We start from the raw sequence: 21,797 nt of genomic DNA, 5'->3' as shown, positions 1-21,797 counted from the left end.
ATTGGAAAAAATGAATTGGAATGTATTGACAGTTTGATAAAGTACGTTTAAGTTACACGAAGCTATTGACTAAGTTAAAAGTATGTACATTCAATCTAACATCCAAAAGTTTAGATCGCTACATCAATCTTATAAATGGAATGTCTTTCAAGAATAATGAAACGTTTTTCATTCTTTATTTAATTCACCGTTTTGGCAAGTGCTGCATATAAAATTCTTAATTGATGCTACAATTCAAAAGATGTCATGATTAATTATTTTTCATACTACTAATGAGCACGTTGAAACTTTAAAAGAACTCTTGGTTGCATTTTTCGGCTTCAATTCCGTTCAAGAGCGCTCTGTATTTTTCATAGCCATTATTTTAGCATAAAAGCGATACAAGGAATAAAAATAGTACTGGTTTGAACGTTGGAGTGTAATTGCGAAGTACTGTGGCTAATCTGCAGCTCAGCTGTTCTGTATGCGAAGTACCGCTACCGCGATAACTACGCTTCCAAACGACCGCATTTTGCATATTTTTACTTTGTAACTTACTAAACTTGTAAAAAAGGAGAAAATTGATACCGCGGATGCGAAACTTTTACCTCCATTTGCTTATTAATTTGGAATTTCAACGTAAAATCATGTCAGTAATAGGATTCTTATCGTTAAAAAAAATATACAAAATTATCTAAACTTAAACGGTAAACCCTACGTCAATATCTCGTAATTTTATCAAATAGAAAATAAAATAATTTTAAACACAGAACCATTCAAATAACAAAACGTAAAGTCTAACAACGTTATGGTTTGAGGAAATGATGCAGCAATTCAAACCGGAACGGCAAACCGCCACAGAATGTCATTGCCCAAAACCAAATCATAGGGGACAGGCATTTTGTGACAATCGAGCGGGCCGACTAAACCAATGCTCGCTCGCAATCATTAATCCAATTAACTGAACACAAAGGAAATTATCAGGAAACTGCAGTGAGGGCATAATCTCATGTGAATAATCCGCAGGTAACAAGCTCGGTAGCTGTACCCCTGGAGGATTTGATTACGCAAAACAGGTTGTTTTATATATAAATATTTTCGAGTGAGGGCAATTTGAATAAAATTCGCGATCATTTTTTTAATTGTTTCTAGTAGATTTTTTTTTATTTTTGTTATTACATAATATTAGATACGTCACCTAGTAGTAGTAATAATAAATACCTACTACTAGATGATGATGATAGTATGTATGACATTTATTTAAAAAATATTTTTTAAACATATATAGTCTTACTTATAAACTTGTTTTAGCGCTAATAGGTGCTTAAGAATTGCTTAAATAGCTGTCAAAAACATCACCGATTTTCTAGTTTAAACCTTATTATGAGGCAAGATGGCAGGTTTTGACTTACAGCTGAACTAAGACTGATAATATGTATGTATTAACTAGGTCAACAAAGTTAGCAATAAACTTAGTTTTATTTTAATGAGCAGTAGACGTCAGCATTATATAGCAAATAGAGCGTATGTAATACCGAAAAATAAAACCTCAATATCAAAATGTCCCAACACAATTCCTAATGACTATAAAACAAAAACCAATCTTTACTTAGGTATACCTACTTTTTGGCTCCATATAAAACACGATATATTAAGTATTTAAGTTATAACACCAGAAATCAATTCATGTAACCCATTCGTTAAAATATTGAAAACGCCAATATTTTTCTTACACATTTCCGCGTGTCGGGGAACGGTGGCGCGTGTTTATTTCATAATTACGTTAGTGTTATTTTATTCATGTAAACAACGGCGTACGATATCGATTGGCGCATTGTACACACACGAGTACGATCGTAGCCACTTTCATTGAATGTGTCCAACGAACCGACGCGATATGTACGGATTTCGTATACGAGTGCTCTTTGATTAAATATCTCGATTTGTTACAGCTTTACATAATATTATACTTATGATTCTACGTTTATACCGAGGTTTTGCTACAGTATTTTGTTTTCAATTGCTTTCATTTATAGTCATCAAGTTTAGTTCGTATAGGTTGTTTCCAATTGCTGTTGTAATTATGTGTTAGGCATAAAATATATTTTATTTAGGTTTATTAACATTATGTTCTAATTCAGTAACGCTTTTACACTTTCTGTTTGATTTAAAAAGGCATCGGCCTTTATTCTATTATTAGGAACTGTAGAATGGATTACATTCTACGGTTGTCTGGAAGAGATCGCTTTTAGCGACTGCATATTGTTGCAGCAGCTAAAGTTAATTAGGATATGTGTTTTTTTTTCACTATGTGGTGTTCAATAAAGAACAATCTATCTATCTAGAGACTTTTGATTTTCTTAAAAAGCTAACCAAACACAATCTAACATAAAAAGTTAAGAGAATTGTAAAGAAGTTTTAAACTCTGGACTTTATTATTTGATAATGATTTATTTTTCATTGCTTAATAGTAAGTCATTTTGCAAACGAATAAACTAACGGCCACATTTCTACATAACTATGAATTGCTTTACGAATATCCCCATCAAATGATTGATTCCAACGTCATTTTAGATATTTTATTTAGTGTTTGCCTCAGCAAAGAGTCCTAGATCTATCAGCTCACTTTGATAGATCTAGGACTTTATACATAGAAAATATTTTTAATTCTATTCAAACACGTAAACAAATCCGTTATAAGAATCTCAAATATGTAGAAATAAATCTAAATTCAGGGAAGGTTATATTTCTTTTGTGTTTATCGCTTGGTGGCGAAGGGACTCGCCACAAAAATACAATAAACGGATTACCTTTTTGTTGTATTTTATTTGGCAATGTTGGGTATACGTTTTCATACATTTTCTCCGTATTTAATTCTTTGTGTTTCACTCTTAAATGCTTTTAGAGGCTTTATTGGTTAAAATATAAAACCACGTTTTTCAGTTTAAATATTAAATAAAAATTGTAAATTTCGTATCATATGTACTAGCACTATCGAAGGTGAGCAGAGAAACAAAGATTCCATTCACATTCTGCAAACGTTATTCGCGCTCTATGATGTGGAAGTAAAGCCCATCGGCATATCAGACACGTATCCTATCCTTGGCAATTTTTGAAAATAGAAACAAAGAAATGACTGGCTCCGGTATCGAATTCGGACACGGCTATTCAGACTTACAAAGAATACCAAATTTCCAATTTTATGTACGAAGTACTAAAGTCGTATTTCCTTCAAAAAGAAATAGACATCACACATTATCATCGTGTAATTATCCTCCATATTACTGTTATTATAAATTTGAAAATTCGTAAAGATATTTGTTAGAACAACTGAACTAATGCGAAGAAATTCGGCATACTGATAGACCACGTCCTAAATAAACATATGAACTACATTTTATCCCGAAAAAGTGCAATGTGGTAATGGTATACATAAAAACGTCTTTCATTTCGAGCAAATAGTAATATCCATTTTGAATAAATGACCCCAATCAATTTTCGATCTATCTAAATAAAATACCAATCAGAACAAAGTTATTTTTGACATGAACAAATGACTTATTTTGAGAGCTCCATTCTCGGAACCAAATTGAAGATTGAGATTGGGATATTTTATTGAAAAAGGAAAAAATCGTAATATCGTAACTCACCAAGACGATGAGACAATCCAATGGTCTTGTTCTCAGGGTCGTAGAAGGTGAGTATTTCGTGTTTGGTCTCCTGTACCAGCACGTTGAGCCACACGCTGAGATTCGTCCCCACCATGTGCATCAGTCCAAACCGGGCTACTATCTTGTGTTTGTATACTTTCATCTGTAATATAATGAGACTTTGGCTATTAGTATCTTAAGATCGAAAGTGATGATGGGCCGATATCTGACATTGCTTTTTAAATCAGTAAAAAATATGTTATCACAAAATTGAAAAATGATATTCATTTAAAATCATGCAAATATGTTTATTTTCAACTGATTCAGAAATTGTATCAACAAAAAATATAAACGATAAAAACTTTGAAATAAACTTTAAAAATAATAAATTCAGTTAATTTTACTCGACGCGCAATTAATATGGACGTTCAAACGCCAAGAGCGTCCAAGATAACGAACCTCATTATTAAGAAAGATGAAGTACATCTGAATGAATATGAACGCCATCCGCGTAGCCGGCGTGAGGGCTAGCAGCACGTTGTGGCAATTAGTATTCCTCTCAAGCTCCCAGTACTGGCCGAACTCCAGCCCGGAGTAGATCATGGAACCGATGCCAAATGCTGAAATGTTTTGTACGGTTGTGACGAACATATAGGTATACGACATAGGAAAACATACACATTGAATTTAATATGTCAAATATTAAATAAACAGTTAACACTAGTTTACTTATATTCCATAGGATACTACCTAATACCTATTTTAGGGCCTCGTCATATAAAGGTATAAGCCGACGAATTACAAAAGTTACACTCTTGTCTACGCTCACAAATTAAATGGTAATAAAATGAGTACCATCTACATAAACTGTGTAATACGATAACTTTCAAATAAAATTTACTTGAAGCTTGTGTAACAGGTCCTGAATCGTCACAGGTATACAAAATATTAAACTTTTGCAAAGTGATGTAGTCGGCACTAGGTAACTGAGAAAATTTACCCAACATTCAATGTGTTTCGTGCTGTAATAATGAAGTTTTGTTATTATGTAGGTGTATATCGTAATAAAGTAAACTAAATTAACCGTCACATCAAACGGCGTCCTCAATAATTTCTATTAATATAATAAAGGAAAGTTGGCACAAAGTTTAACAAGATTATCGACTCTGCCTCCATCACTAAGGAAGTTTGTTTGAAACTAATCCACGATCCATTTGTCCCCTTCACAATGCTGTAGGATATAACAAGGCACAACTACTAATCCACCAAGTTCCCCGTGAAAACAATACTAAAAGGTATTAAGTACTTTTTTATTTCTTAGTTTCTAGACTGTCGTTTATCGAGACAAAACAAATTATAGCAAAATTAATTAGTGCTCCTGGATTTATTTCTTGCTGAACTATTTCAATTATTAACAAAGTTGCGAGACTAAAATTATAACAATGTTAATAATTAATTGTATTAGTAACTTGTGGAAATAGTTTGTCGATTGTATTTAGTTTATGGACATTTTATAGTTCGAAAATGTAATAGTTATGACATCACGAGAACGCGTAAAGAACTAATTAACTACTAATTAAATTTTTAAACATGAGTGAAATACTACTCACGCGAAATGTATTGTAATTTACACGTATATTTAAAGTGCTTTTCATAAAACAGTATGTAATTACTGCTACTTCACACACACTCTCGTATTTCATCCCCGAGGGGGTAGACAGCACGCAACCGGTGTACCCAATCTTTGCCATGCGTATTCTGTTCCATCACGTGATAGAAAACAAGGCTATTGCCTTATCAGGCACAAATTCCAAACTTCCGGCTGATACTGAGTAGAAAAATCCAATATCACTTTGTCCGACCCGGGGATCGCACCTGAGACCTCAGCACTACAGTCATAACATAATACAACACCATCCAGGCAATCGATATGATATTGCAAATACAAAAATAATACGCTTTAAAGTTAACTTCAATCCGTACTTTCTTCTTATAATTCTAGATGACTTAAGTAATGTTAGACATAAGTATTTCTAAGACAACCATAATCACTAATCTCACGAGTCCGACAAATTATATTCTTCCTTCTTCAAGGCCCTCAACCTGCTTACAAAATCACATTTATCAAATTTACAATCCTACCATAAATTGTCATGTTTTGACATAATATTATTACTGCCACCCAATCTCGGACACTACTAAAAACCGATTTCGATTATCGATTGAGATCGATAATCCGGATTTTATCTCAATAACTAAATAATCAAATTAGAAAGTCGTGAAACTAATTTTATTTTCAATGGTCAATCTTTCAATCGATTAAAATACGAATTTCAAACGAATTGGTCCATTTATGGATTTTGGCAGAAAATCGATAAGTCAAACATAACTTCATAAATATGACAATCACAAGATACTCACCAACCGCACCCATCCGTAGGTAGAAGCTGCCGTAATGATGTGTTCGCGTGGCCAGTGCGAAGCCCAGGGACAGTCGCTTGACCGACAGCTGAGGGAGAGCGTGGGCCGCAGTAGCAGTACTACGCTCCGTGCGGGATGAACAGGAGTCCGATTCCGATGGCGACGAACTTGATTCTGATTCTAAAGATTGATCAGGCATTTTTTGTTGTAGAGAATGCTTTCTAACTAGGTATTATGTTTACTAACTTCTGCGAGCTAGATTATCTTGCTTAATTTTGTTTTATGATTTTTAAAACGTTCTACCTTTGTTAGTAATATGGATAAATCTAATTTTTTACGGGTACACGAAGCCCATTCACGTCATTTTCGGTATTGCTATAAACACGTATTTTCTGTTACCAAGTTCCGACATCTTTGGCTTATCTACTTTGCTGTTACTTAGTTTTTCGATCACTTATGTGTGACTATCAACTTTGTTAACTCCTTTTAGCTACTATAATTTACTTTACCAACTTATTTACGCTCTATTTCTTAAACTAATGTTCATAATTGTTTTCATGGAATACTAGAATAATAACAAGGTAATATACAAGCCACCAAAATAAACTTAATATTAATATTTCAAAATGTAATTTGTTGTTTGATCCTTATATAGAATTCCTTCGCATAATGAATGAAAATAAAAACTACTTCTAAATCAAACTGGTATAACAAAAACCTCTAACACTCGACGTTGTCCTCTAATTCCATGTACCCAAAAATTACATTTGTCATTTCTTATACATATTACAAGAAGTAAATCAATTCCATTTGCTTCATAAAGTAACAATACATTACTTAAAATGGCAGTTGGCTACTCGCCTGTTAGTCTTTACGGGTCATTTAAATAACAAATATGGATTGCTTTGGTAGCAAAAGAAAAATTGGTTCTATTTTATTACGAGTTTTAGTACAAAGAGTTTGGGTTATCAAAGGTAAGATTTACGATAAAAGAGCAAAGCCGATCTATTTGTTTCAATATATTATTGAATTACGGACCTTACAGTATATTGGTAAATAAAATATATAACTTGGGAATAAAATGAAACAGAATAATAAACGTCAACAAGATCTATCTTTCTTTCTTTTGTCTCCGTGTGTCCATAACAAATCTTAAACTCCTTTGAAATAGCAACTTTTTTTTTCACTGTCGGATAATGTTATTCTTCTTCACGTAAGTGATAAAAAAACTACATTAACAAATTAACGCCTTACACGAAACAAATAGGTAACAGAGGATATTCATACTATAAAGTAAAACTAAGCCCATGAATTGTAGTAGAATTATTATATCAAAAATTTTGTACTGCAAATAAACACAGCTTCATAATTTTAATAACGGACATTCAATGTAAATGTCTAATACTTCACTGTTTCCACTTTTTTAGGTATATTTCGAATAGTCCGTTCGCGAAACACCAAAGAAATTGATATTTCAGATCAAAATTTGCAGACTTTTGCCTTTGAAAATTTAAACCAAAAAATACAAGTTGTTTGAATGAAAGAGTGGCTCGCGGCAATTCGTGCCAACTCCGTCTTATTAGACCCTCGTTGGCATCTTTGTGAGAAAGTAATGATGCAATTTAGTACCGGTGCTAGAAAAACGGCAAAGGGAGCGGGAACGGTTCTAATTTTAGACACCTGCGTTTTGACTATGGTTACGTATGAACTCCTAAAATTAATGGCGTCCACATTTAAACATAAACATAATTAGTGACACGTCTTTCGTGTTTATTTTGAAAATTATGAATTTTTTTCTGACGGAGCTTTTCAAATGTGTCTTATTTGGTTTACATTTACTAGACTTCCGCGGCTCCGCCCACTTGAATTAGTTCTCTTGAAATAAAACTTCCACTGTGTGTTCTTTACTTTTTCGTAAAGAATATAGCCTACATGTTTATCAGTACATATAAGATAGACTAAGAGCCAAATTTCATCCAAATTCTACGTTTACTTTTAATAAATATCCAAATATCTTTACACACTTTCAAGTTTATATTATTAGAATTATTCTTTTGAACGACGAACCGCTTCTTTTTACTCTCTAATACAAGCAACCTAGAATAAATTTCAGAACTGCTTCATATAAAATACGTATACCAAAACATGTGTTGTAAACAATCCACCCACGTTCGATATTTCTCAACGCACCACGCGTTAATGGATTCGTGGCCCTTAAAAGGATACCGGTTTGTGTAAAATAGGTCAATGCTTTATTTCCGACACGTCGGTCTTGCGGTTTTTGGTTCGCATGATCTCGGTAACGCTCTACTAACTTATACAAAGGCTTTCATTAACTATTTCATTAGACGTCAATTATAATCACGGTGCAATAGATTACAAAATATATAACATTAAATTAATTACAGTTTGTTAAGCTTAGTTCCGTAAATTGTTGATCGATTTCCAAAATCATCATCAAAATGATGTATTCGATGGCTCCTAGTTTCGTTATCTATGTACTGTTTATTACCAAACCCATTGAAAAAATGTTCATTTATTAACTCTTTTAACGAAAGCTGAAAGGTGCATATTACAATACATAGATATCGAAATGGTATAAAAGTGTAAATCGCATTATTTTTTCAGATATGATAGTTTACTCATGAATCATCGTATTTTGCTCGCATGTTTCCTAGATAATTAGATTCGCTCAGGATTAAGAAAGGTTTCTACTTCTGAAACTCGTTCGAATCAAAAATAAAGTCCCAAGATAACATAATATTATAAATGTAAATAATACTGACTTGCAACAACAGCGTTGTCGGCTGCCGAGCGAGACCTGTCCCTCACCAGCGCCGCATACATGTACAGAAGGAACACCATGCTTCCAATGTATAGATACAGGTAGAATCCCTGGCACACACAAAAACATACAATTAAAGTATAAAATCAAAACATAATCTATTAGATTATAATAAAGTTCTATTCATAAATATTTTTTAAAATCATTATATAGGCACATTTATTAAAAATATTCTTTTTATCTGATTTATTTATTATTATTAGGGATAAAATTACGATGTTGGCAAATATTAAAACCATGATAGCATCTCGTAAACACGTGATATAAAATAAGCAAATTTTAATAAAACATATCATTAAGCATATAGATCATTATTCAACACATAATATAGGTATAATTTCTTTGAATTTTTCCCAGTCTCCATTCAGATGACAAATATGACACAGATCATTTAAACATAACAAAAACGTATATTTTTCTTTACTTTGACATAATACATCGTCAAACAATCTACCATTCCCTTGTCTAGACACGACAGCGTCTCCGTCCCTAACCCTACAAACGGAAACGATATTTCATAACCAACCTCATAAAAGGAGGGTGGGATGTACGTCGAGATGACCTCGGCCATCGGGAAAGCGACACCCATCACGACCAACAGCTTCCCGTAGAGGGCTGATAGTGTTGTCGCTAATGCATCGCTCCTGTTCAAATAATAGTAATTCAATTATTGAGGAAAATGGGAACGCTTTAATGCACTCCACGTGTTTAGGTATACATAGGGAAAAGTAATTAGGTCATGTTAAGCGTGTACGATGTATGGTATAACATGCTGTTGTTCAGAAAGTCAAAATATACATCGAAATACAATTTTACCCCTGAAATACGTTTTAAAATATCCAAACATCAAGTAAACATTAAGTTTGAAATGGATTTGAATTAAACATTTTTTTTTATTCCGTTTATCGGAGATCATTTATAGCTGCTTTTTAAAACTTACAACAAGAACATTAAATATTGAAATAGAATGATATTCAGAAGCTTTCACTTTCCATAAACGTAAGTATTACAATTTTAACAATTATTTTCTAAGCAAAGAAATATAGGTAGGCTATTGAGAAAGCATACGAAACAAAGCCACATTTTCTCAGTAAATAAATTATATCCGTTTATATTCTGTAACACCGCATTATAGTCTCTGCGGAAAACATAAACTAACAGAAACTATAACTATAGTACGATATAGTTTATTGAATCCTGCTCGATAGAGGGACAATGCGAGAGAAATGTCCCGTTTGTTTTACGGGCCCGCCTTCTGGAAACGAGGGTTAGAGAATAAATACCAGAAGCTCGTACGATTTCGGACCCGAATATTCCCGGTACGATTGTAAACGCCGAATAAACGATGTTATGTTTATGGAACGAACTCTTTAATGTGCTTGTAGTGTTTTTATTTCCTAACTTACTCTAAGGCCATATAGAATTGATTTACCTTTATCTACTATATATAATACATACCAACACTTTTCTTTCAGGTATTGTTTGCTAATATCTGACAATAATGATATACAAAAGGAACATGTCTAAATTGTTTTTTTCTTCCCTAAATGTAGTATAGTTTAATCTCAACTAACTAATCATTCTAAATACAAACTAATATAATACTTAATTATATCTGAATACAAGAAAGTTTATTAAGTTACAAATAACTAATGAGCAAAGTTTCGTGTACAACGACACGCATAGTTACAAATTAATTAGAGTTAGTTTGTCACGTGTACAATTTAACATAAGTAACTAATATATGCTTTAACGGTGAAAGAAAACTTTGTGAGGAAACCAGCATACCGGAGAAGCTCTCTATAGGAATTTTGAAACTATGTGAAGTCTGTCAATTCGCACTAAGCCAGCGAGGTGGACAAAGGCGTAATCCCTCTCAGTAATAGAGAAGACCCGTGCCCAACAGTGAGACAGCATATAAAATACAGGGCTAATATTGTTTGTAATATTAAATGTGAAATATAATATTGTTAGGCATACATTAACCTTAAGAGAAGGCCGTAAAAACACAACTACAATTTTTTCGTATACGCGAATGTTTACATTCCGAAAATATGCTTGCACAAAAACAGAATGCACCACGTTTATTAACATAGTTAAGTAACACTTCAATAAATCCATTTAAGAGGTCATGTACCACATTAGCTGGCAACCGAAACGAATCCGGGTAAAGCCGATTAAATTCAGTGTAGCGACTGTATATAAATATGGATGGAGTCAGGGCGACAGTGTCAGTGGGCCCGCGTTAATCTGTGGGAATTATTCAGCAGTCGCTGATAAGTACTCGTTGGTCTCTGTGAGAATGCGCAGGCCTGTTTTATTAACTAAAGGGTTATCATCGACTTATGGATGATATGTGCATTCTTTCTATAAGTATAACCATATTTAATAATTTTTAAGTATACCTATTTTGATAGGACGATTAAAATATCTTTTGACAAATCAACCTCTAAATCAATGAAAGGTGCATGAAAAAAAAATTACGTTTCATAACTAATTTACTCATATTTTGCTGTGTATTGTAAAGTTGTCTATTAATAAGAGAGGTGATGCAATTTTTGTTTCTGATTTTTGGTAAACTCATGTAAGACGATATGTGAGTAATTTAATACTAAAATGAAGGTTTTTTATTAAACACAATAGTGCCGTCGAATTTACTCGCATCGAGAATTAATTGACCGTGATATATATGCCAATTATTAATTATTACAAAAAATATATTAAATTCCCATTTAGAACCTAATCTAAAAAAAACCTTATATTTATTGTCTAACTACCTATGCACATTAAACTTCACAACTATTATACTTTTAATAAAGAAACACTTGCCCGCAAAAACTCAAATTATGCAAATGTATATAATCCACTTTAATTTGGGGGCCCGACCCACCTGATCCTTAATGCGCACCTTGCATAAACATTTGTTTTTATCGCCGTCAACACTGCATTACGCATCTAATATTAGGCGGCATAAAGTTTAGTTTTATGTCGCTATTACTTAGCGGAGCTCACTTCCACTTGTCTATTATTGTCGACATTAACCTGTATTAATGCTTTAAACTAAATGGAAAACTGTTTTCACAAACAAAGTTAAAGTTAAATAACGATTTCTAACAACATTTTTACACCATTTGGTTTTATAGATGATTGCTCACAGCGTCGCCTGTGCGATATATTATAATATTTTGTCGGAATAAAAATTAGCAGTTACTTAGCACTCAGGAGTAATACAACTTTCTGCTAGTTTTTTTTTTCAAAGTCCATTTATAAATTCCTGAAATAAGAACTTAGACTAACTAACTAACTAACTTTAAAATTGAGTTAAAACAAACAAACTCTTCAGCTTTATATAATATATACAAAGTCTGATCTGTATCTGTACTAACAGACGTGTCACTAGTTTTTTAACTTATGGTTGGATTCGTTTAAACCGCATTTGAACTTAGTCAGTGCTTGTAGATTGAAGGAAATTCACTTCATCCATCTTCAATCCACTTGCCCGACAAACGATATCCACTGAATATTAATTTGCTCGAAATAAAAACTCTTTGATCAAAACATACATTTTAATGAGCATCCGCTCGGTGTACTATCACGGTTATTTTTCTTTTTTAAAAGTATTTTTTCCTCCATAATACTTGACCCATTTTATTGTAGAGATCGTGGGCCGTTGAGAAAGCAGCATAATGAACCCGTTCTGTTTGTTTAGGATGCTAGTGCTCTTCAGCATCAACTAACAGGGGAAAGCGAAAATCCTATAGTTGAAGTCTAACTGCTATGTAAACTGTAGGTAAATACATAGGTGGGTAAGTAAATAAGTACTTAATATTCTACAAGATACTTAAATAACTGTCTCTTTTTTTTCAGAATAAGTTCTACATATTAAACCATTCCACATAATTTAAGCTCAGATACTTGTAAAATCAGTTGACGAACTAATGTAACTAAAACTGATATTCCTCATAAAACTCAAAATCTATCTCATCTATATCAATACTCAACTACAATATTACATGTTAATGCCTCTTTCAATGTATAATTACATACCGGTAATACTTTAAGCCGAGTATAGAAATATCGGACAAAACTTACATCTTTCCATTATATTATGTTGACTGACAAAGTTGAGATGATGAATTAAATTTGTAAGTTAAGTACATGAAGAACACAATAATTACTTATATTGTAATAAAAACATCTTAGTAATAATTACCTACTTATGTTGGTAAAAACGCAGACTGCATCCACAATTCCCGCCAAATCTACATAACGTTGTTTATTTTTAAACCGACAAAGGAACTTGAACCATACAGCCTATAGAAAATCGCATAAGAAAGATATTTTATGGTTCTAATTTACAATAATTATTAAACTAGGTACTTATTGATGCAGTTTATTTCGGCTTTAATTAGTATGCAATCATTTTTACATATTTACATCACGATCCACGACTCCAAGATAAAAACATAATACTTTAACGTAGTCGTTATGTTCTCTTTGCATAATACTTTAATTATTCATAATTCTACATACAGAATGCAGTCGTAAACATTTTACGCCAATAAGTTTTTCGCACTCGTATAATTTATATGTAAATTTAACCGCAATTTATCATTAATTAGGGAAACGGTCTGAAACATATCGCCGTCGCTAATTACGCCATATCTAAAGTTGTTATTCAACATTTCGTTAAAATTTTAGCCTCCATTACAAAACCTGGCAATTTTACCCGTAGCCATGTGTTGTTAACTGTACGAAAACGATTAATCGGTGTTTTTATAATTAGGTAGAAGTTGAAAAAATAAATATGAGAATTGAAAATACTTTTATTTAGGTAGGCGCCTATATAATAATATTATTTAGGTATCTTGATACAGAAAAATAAATAATTTCGAGACAAAATGGTTTAGCATTATTTGTATTATATTACAAATAAATATAAATAATCTTAAAAATAAAATAGATATAAAACATTACGTATGATACAAATTATAGAATATTTTTTATATTAACCCTTGTTGGGCAATTTATTGTGTGGAAACTGGAAAGATACATTTAAAGATGCGATACCACTTCGCAATCGCAAACCTCTGAATTAAATATTTACTCGGATCCTATCCCTTTGCTAATGGTCGAGCGCATGTAATACATGCTCACAATGGAGCTGATTGAAACCGAACAAAAGGTTTCGGCTGTAGATAGATGACGGCCAGTTATTCACCGAGGAAATGTGTTTCCGTCCACCCCATGGGAATTCCTTTACAACTTTTAATGATTTTCCCCCATGATGGTTACGTGTGAGCGCTGTCTCATTTTTGCGATGTCCATTAACTGCTTTTTTAGAAAACCGTCTTGCGTCTATTAAACGTTTGCTGTCTACAGAGACGTAATCAGAAATACTTATTTATCTAAAACAAATGATCGCCTAAACTTTATTTTGTAATGATTTGTTCAAACAAGATACATTGTGCATTCGGAAATTAATTTAATATTAAGAAGAAATAAAATAAAAACTAAAAAAACACGCGGCAGACTTTGTTTTAGGTCTTTTTTTCCAGTCACATGTTAAACACGAGGGCTCTCCAACACCCCGCTTCTAAACCCAGTTCATGTTTAAGTTATAAAGAGTTTTCATTTATTACTTTTAAAACACTAATTTAACGGCTTTCATTTGCAAGATAAAAATAATACTCAATTTGATGCAGGGAAACAATGGTCTGTATTGTAAACAAGAAACTATGAGTAAACAGTTGAAAAGTTGTAAAACATGCTACGAGAGTTAGTGATAATGTAAACACAACGTGAAAACTCGTGTATTTGTTTTTAGTAAACAATAGTTTGTAGGCCATGATGGCTAATGCGGCGGATGAGAGCAACCCTTTTGTTCGTCGTCTTTTGTAAAAATGCGCAACTAACCTACTTCTGAAATTAATAATAAGACTATCCACAGATTTAATCAAGTTCAGATTATTAAACAAAAATAAATTATTATCTTTCTTTATAATGTAACATTAATTTTGGTATACAACCTTATGTTTTCTAACAATAAAATATATATGGAGTTATGTAATATGAAAAAATATATATGGAGTTTTCCAACACCCTTCATCTGTATCACAGTCTGTTTCAGTTTAATTTGTCTGTAACGAACCCAATGTAATTAGTGCGTACGTAATGCAAGGCAATTCAAATCCACTAAATTGGGGGTTGATTTAAACGGGTTAGTGACCTGTGTTCGATCTGTCTAAATCCAGTGTTTAATCCAACTAACTTATATTTTACATGGAACAATCTTAATAAACATAAGCCATTCATTAATGAATTTATATTGATTATTATATTACTTTAATATACTTATGTCTTGAAAAACCTACCGTAACTTATTTTTGAAAACCTAATTAAGAATTCTATGTTGATACTTATAATAATAATTCTAAAGAGTCTTAAAACATACTAAATTTAACATCTACTTAATTTACCAATTACTTACTTTGTTAATACTTTCTTTAAGGCGATACCTCAAGGTCCATTTTCATACATTTTGTTTCACCTTTAATCTAATTTAATATGACGAAATTTTAAAGGCCGAAATAACCATGATTATTAATTATTTTTACGTTTTTCTTTCAACTGCGAGAACTAATCACTAACTAGACGTGAATTTAAATTCTTTACTTGCCAATACTTGTTTAGTTACCCAGATTAAAGTTGAAACAAAATGTATGAAAATGGACCTTGAGGTATCGCCTTAACTGACATTTCATTTTTTCAACATACCCAAATGTTTGAAATTCAGATATTTTCATTCATGATTTTCACTTTGAATTTTGTTTTATTCTAAAACGACGTAAGCACCAAATGACGTCAAATATACGGCTCAAAACGCAATGACCTTTGCTTTGCAGTAAAAAAGAAGTGAAGTGACAGTTTTTTTGTTCGAACTCAGAGTGGAAAAATTAAGAAACGGTATTCTTGTTTTAGGCATGTTTACATTTTGAAATGTTGTCAATTACGCTTGTCTTGTCTTGTTAACTTCTATCCTCACTATCGGTGTTTAATTATTTTTTGATATTTCAAGTTACATAAATATCGACCTTAAAGCATGGGCAAATGAAGACTTAAATAGATACGCTAGTCTACTAAATACGATTCAGACAGAAGATCCTTTGAGGGCGATAAAATCAACGAAATATAGCTCGTCTCGAGGGTAGAGACTACGCAGCGTCTTCGCTCGAACTACCAGTTAAGCCCATGCCTTACATTGTTTTGACCCTTTGAATGTATAGTTCAGTAGCGAAGCGTCCATACAACCCTATACCTACCGGCTTCCCTTTTAAAATTGTTAAGATTAGCTTAGTATTTGTATTTTGATAAATTGGCCGCGATATGTAACCTAAGGCCATTGTTTTTGCCTCGGGTTACCTTTTGAAAAAAATTCACCCTTCGCCACTGATAGCTTTTCAGGCATAGGAAAAGATTTGCAATAGCAAAACGTTACGTGACAAAACTGAATACTGCTTTAACAATTCAATATCGCTTTTCCCTTTCCTAAATATCGTTTCTTTAATGTATTTTCGAGACATTTATTAGGTTGTAACATCTCCGGGCACTTAAGAGAAAACGTGAAGTGGATGTCCGTTTTATTGCAAAAAAATGACGAAGAAATAAAAGTTTTATACTTGTATGAATGTCATGATAATATATTAGGAAAAAAATATGTTTATGACTCATGATACGAGTACAAAGCAATATTTGTAATATCATATTATCATTTCTTCTACGTATTTGTAAAGGTACCATTTTTAATAAAATCCATCCCACTTTCAAGTTTTATATTTAACTTCCTCCTTCAAGAATTTTACTTAGCTTATAACACCTTGATTCCACTCAGATAAGACGCAATTACAAATATTGTAAAAAACATTATCCTAAAACCAACGTGTTTAGATCTGTGTAAATTCCAAACTCAGTGCAATTTAAAAGGTCTAGTTATAAATCAGAGATGTCAAGGGAGTCTGGTTTTCGTGAGAGCTCGTTCCCTCGGTAGCAGATCCCTCTTGTACACGCTCCGTTGTCATGGCAACGGCGTGTTATTGGCTCCCCACTGCTACAAACTGTACCTACACTGTCACAATGAGGGTCCGATGTCGACAACGATATGCTTCTTTAGAGTTCAAATTATTTCTTACTCAGTTTACACTTATTAAAACCAGTTATTATGATAACTTTCCTTATCTGTAATAAGATTTACTTAATAATGATGATATTAATTGCAGGATTTTATAATATAATATTTTATTCAATTAATAGATTAATACTTAAGTATGTTATAAAGTTGCTACTGATAATAGTTTTTAAAGAATGCAATAAAATAAATTATAAGTTACACTTATAATCAATGATGCCAAGAACAATGAGCATTATTGATCATTATTGTACCTAAATAAAAAAACAGTAGTGAAACGAATTCGTATTTGAATATTGAATGACCAATGCAACGTCTACGCGTTGGAGTTCGTGGGAAATCATATTTTCTGATATCCTTGGTAAAGTTTTGTAACTAATTAATTCAATGATTGCTCATAAAGATCAAACAGAAAGCATCTCGAGCAAAAACATTGAATATTAATAAAGCGGTTCACACCACCAAACAGTTTTCATAACTGATATTACGCGATAAAGTCGCAAGTTGATTAATTGTTAGAAAAAAGTGTTCATGAATATTTATATAGTACGAGCCAGTGTTGTGTGACTACGAAGTTGTTTCTAGAAGTCAGAAGCGGGGACACATAATTGCGAAACTTCTGACGACACCCCAAACTTCCGTGCCACGTACCCTAAAGATGTCGTGGTCACAAAGCCAACGAACAAAGCCCATGCTAATTTCCTTTGTCTTGGATATTTGGTATAAACACGGTAATCTGTTGAAGTCGCGTTTGTCATTATTTTAAAGTAATTTAGAAGAGACAATGAGAGAGGGTTGCGTGCGGTTATTGATTAATGCAGTGATTGAATTAAATTTTACGAAATTCAGAGAACAATGTTATTTTGTACAGAAAAGTATATTGAACGATTTAAAGGTAATTTTTCAGTCATCGAATAAATTCGTATGATATTGTATAATACGAATAAATTAGAAATAACATTTATATGAACATATACGTTTCTTTTATATTCAGTCAGGTTATAATTTATTTGAGGGATAAGTTTAATCTGACAATTGAAAAATTTGCTCTTAATTGATAACATATTTTTGGAAGATGTGGATAAAGACTATATTTGAAACAAAAATCTACGAAATATTTATTTTGAATGGTCACCATTCAGATGGCTACAACCTCGTTAAGTCTTAAAATAATCATTTTTAACAAAAATCCTTCTACCGGCATCCTAATCTCAAAACAAGTTAAACTATGGAGTTATCAAACTATAACCTTTTAGAGGACATCTATCATAACGTATAACTTACATGCTTTATTCGTGGAGCTAAGCAAAGCAGACTGAACTTATAAAACTTTATCATCTTAAATATGCCTTCGTTTAGAAACAATTGGCTCTGTACATGAAAGTGAGTGAAATCTGAAGGTAGTTCTATGCAAATGTATACTGCTATTAATTTTCAAGTACTAAAGTACATTGTGTCACCGCGTCGAGAGCTTTTCATTAGAGTGCACATTCAGCGGGGAAAATGCAATTTCCCTTGCGAGTGCGAATTGTGACGCTAGGGATGGTATTCCTTTCAGAAACATCGATACTACTTTGCATACTACTTTCCATCGATAAAGAATTCTAGTATCATCGAAGGTAACTTATTACAGCTTGAAAGGGTACTTGTTTCTACCACAAAACACCTGAACATAAACGATGCCCCGGGGGCTAAGCCACAAATTTGAAATAAACTTTCACGTTCCAAGAAATAAATTGAACAGGAATATACTACGTCCGTCCTAACATGATCATAAAAAAAATTGCGTCGATCACGTTATCTCCGTGAAAAACTCTTCGGCCCTCAACGGTGGGTAGGTAGGGGACAGAGAGACCACTTCACGTTATATGCTTTTACGTATTCTTGTAATTTATTACGCCTGCCGCGTAGCACGGAACCGCTACATTTTTCACCTTGACACTAGCCTATCATTGGCTTTGATATTTTTCCCAGCTGTATAATTTAATTTGCGTCCGTTTGGCAGGGCGTGGCGGATAATAGCTCACTTCAGGACTTGCTACCTTGTATTTCCTTGCAACTAACTATTTATTCCAGCGAAACAGAGGTGTTTCAATTAGTATACTGTTTTTAAAGCAAATTATTCAGTATGGCTTGGGAATGATGTTAATGTCTAGTAAATATATTAATTTTCGTCTGCCGCATTCGCAGTAAGAAGTAGGTATACGCAACACATATTTTACGAATGTTAAGAAAGCATTTTTTCTTGATTTTTACTACCAGTCGCCATGACAACAATCCCATAAGGGGAATTGAATCTAATTTAGCCCTACTGTATTAAAAAAAAACCTAATAAAGTATAGTCCGACCCGTGATTAAACCCAGTACTTCCTCGTCCATTGGCCATATAATTGATATATTGCATGGGTACTTAAAATTATACATATAATTTAATTTTATGTCCTTACGATTATAATAATTATAAAAATAATACTACTTATCTGTATAAAAATATATAATTTTTATTGCGAAATGAATATTAAAAGCCCATTAAAATTAATTTCAAAGAGAATGCAAACAGTTCTTGCCAAAGAGTCAAATTTTATGATCGTCATTATTTTAATCAAACAGAAGCCGGTTATTAAATTGATCTTTGCGAACTTGATGCTTCACAGAGTAAGGAAAGGTAAAAGCATCTTGGAGAAACTTTATCATCGATTTCTCTTTAAGTTATTAGTCAAAGCTAATTATTATAACCTATAAAGTAGTAAAATTTGTGAATATCGCTACCACAGTAATTATACCATTAAAAATGCACAACTACTAAACACTCTATGGACGAAAATGGGTAGCTAATTCTGTATTCTTGAATGACGTAGCTCTAGCGAAGCGTAAGGAGCAAGCATAATTACTAGGTCAAATCTTAAAGCCCTTCATGGTTAGGAGTGGCCATTATGCCCTCGGTCCTGGCCGTTGTTACCCATAAACCTAGTAAACTCGCTTTACGGCACTTTAAACCTACACTTTTAAAGCTTAAACTATATTATACTGTAAAGAGGTGAGGTTGTTTATTCTGTATGTTTATTTTCCAGGAATATTTGCAACTATTGAACTGATTATAAAATATAAAAATACCTTACTACTTGAGTATAGGAGTATTTACTTAAGTTACGGTATTATAACTTATTATATTTCATATTAAAACTAAAAACTATTTCTAATGTACAAATACCGATTTTATTAAATAAGTAAATTATGAAAGAATTCAATGCCTATTATTAGCTTGCATTTTGTAATTCCTATACATTAAGAAGATCTCACATTGTTTACATTCAATCAGATTCTAGTCTATTAAATACCAGAATCAATAAACAACGTTAAGAACACTTATAAAATTCCCCATTTTGAAACTCGTTGGCGGTTTAATAGTGCTTCTAAATATATCTGCTTTGAATTGTTTATAGAGAAAACATCAAATACGATTTCCAATTAGTTGTAATGATTAATCGCCGATGTAATAATCGTTTTGGATTCAGCATAAATCATTACTGCCCTATAATATGTTTGTTAAGACACGTTTAACATCTCCTTGGTTTCATTACTTAATAATTTATCATGTATTATTCAATATAATCCATTTCAAAACTTGTAGAACATTTAGAATTCATATTTTCCAGTTACCGTGCAGCGGTAAACCAAACCACGAAACACACAACGTTTTAGCAACTGTCTAGGCGATTTATTTTAATTTCGTATTTCGCTTAGAATAAAACGATATTGCGCCAAACCAGTATCTATAAGTAGGTGTTATGAAATAATCGATACCTTTAGTAAACGTTAAAAAATCAAATACTCTCATAGTACGCCGACATTCAGGCATAAATATATTCACTAAGATCTTGATTTCTCACAAAATATCTTCTCATATAGTCATTCTTATATAAGTAAATGATAATATGACCAGACTCTCGCGTGATGGTAAACGCCGCGACTTAACATAAATACTACCAACACCACTCAGTATTTAAATAACAAATAACTGCAGTGCGCCGCATTCGTCACCCTAAAACATTACACGTAAATTGTTCTAATGTCCAGTAACTATACAGTACTTTTAAACCCGAACATACTTCTACGTACTGCTTGCAGACAGAAATGGGCATTATGGTTTACTCTTGTATATAAAAAACATATCTAATTTATAAGCATTTCATCTCCCACAATATGAATATTGTTCGAAAGATCTAGTGACCTTAACAACAAGATACTCACGCGCTTATCACGTGCATATGCTGTATAGCTGCAGATGGTCGGGATGGTCGTCGGGTGTATCCAATGTAATTATTGTAAGAATTGCCACATTTGTAAGCGAATTCTCTGATTGTAAATAATAATCCTTCCCTTTTTATATACTAGTTAAATTCTCCGTACATAACCCGTACCCATTCCCACTGTCCATATCATCTGTACCTACTAGCCTATTTTGACCGTCCATTCTTGTAACCTATTTAAATTATTTAATGAAATAAGTACCTTTGTAAATCATTTATTATCTTTCCTATTTCACCATAACATATCTTAAGTATTTTAATATGCCAACATTATTAATACCTATCTTTAATTCTAATCCTAATTAGTAACCAAACTACAATCATACTTTTATTCAAACAAAAGAATCGATTACGCCTCTTACACGTACATGTTACAGTCTTAACACACATAAACCATTGGGGTAATA

At 32.5% G+C, this 21,797-nt stretch overlaps 1 protein-coding gene across 1 annotated transcript in view; it reads right to left on the bottom strand.

The window, feature by feature from the left end:
• Positions 1 to 21,797, bottom strand: part of LOC115451708 (proton channel OtopLc) — a 62,235-nt gene that overhangs the window by 4,969 nt on the left and 35,469 nt on the right. Inside the window, 6 exon segments of the mRNA XM_037441513.1 lie at positions 3,630 to 3,792; positions 4,089 to 4,249; positions 6,051 to 6,230; positions 8,837 to 8,945; positions 9,422 to 9,539; positions 21,332 to 21,436. Of these exon segments, the coding sequence (XP_037297410.1) occupies positions 3,630 to 3,792; positions 4,089 to 4,249; positions 6,051 to 6,230; positions 8,837 to 8,945; positions 9,422 to 9,539; positions 21,332 to 21,436 (836 nt within the window).

The sequence above is a fragment of the Manduca sexta genome, chromosome 22 (genome assembly GCF_014839805.1).
Source record: "Manduca sexta isolate Smith_Timp_Sample1 chromosome 22, JHU_Msex_v1.0, whole genome shotgun sequence".
NCBI classification, from domain to species: domain Eukaryota; kingdom Metazoa; phylum Arthropoda; class Insecta; order Lepidoptera; family Sphingidae; genus Manduca; species Manduca sexta.
This window is presented reverse-complemented; position numbering and strand designations above follow the sequence as displayed.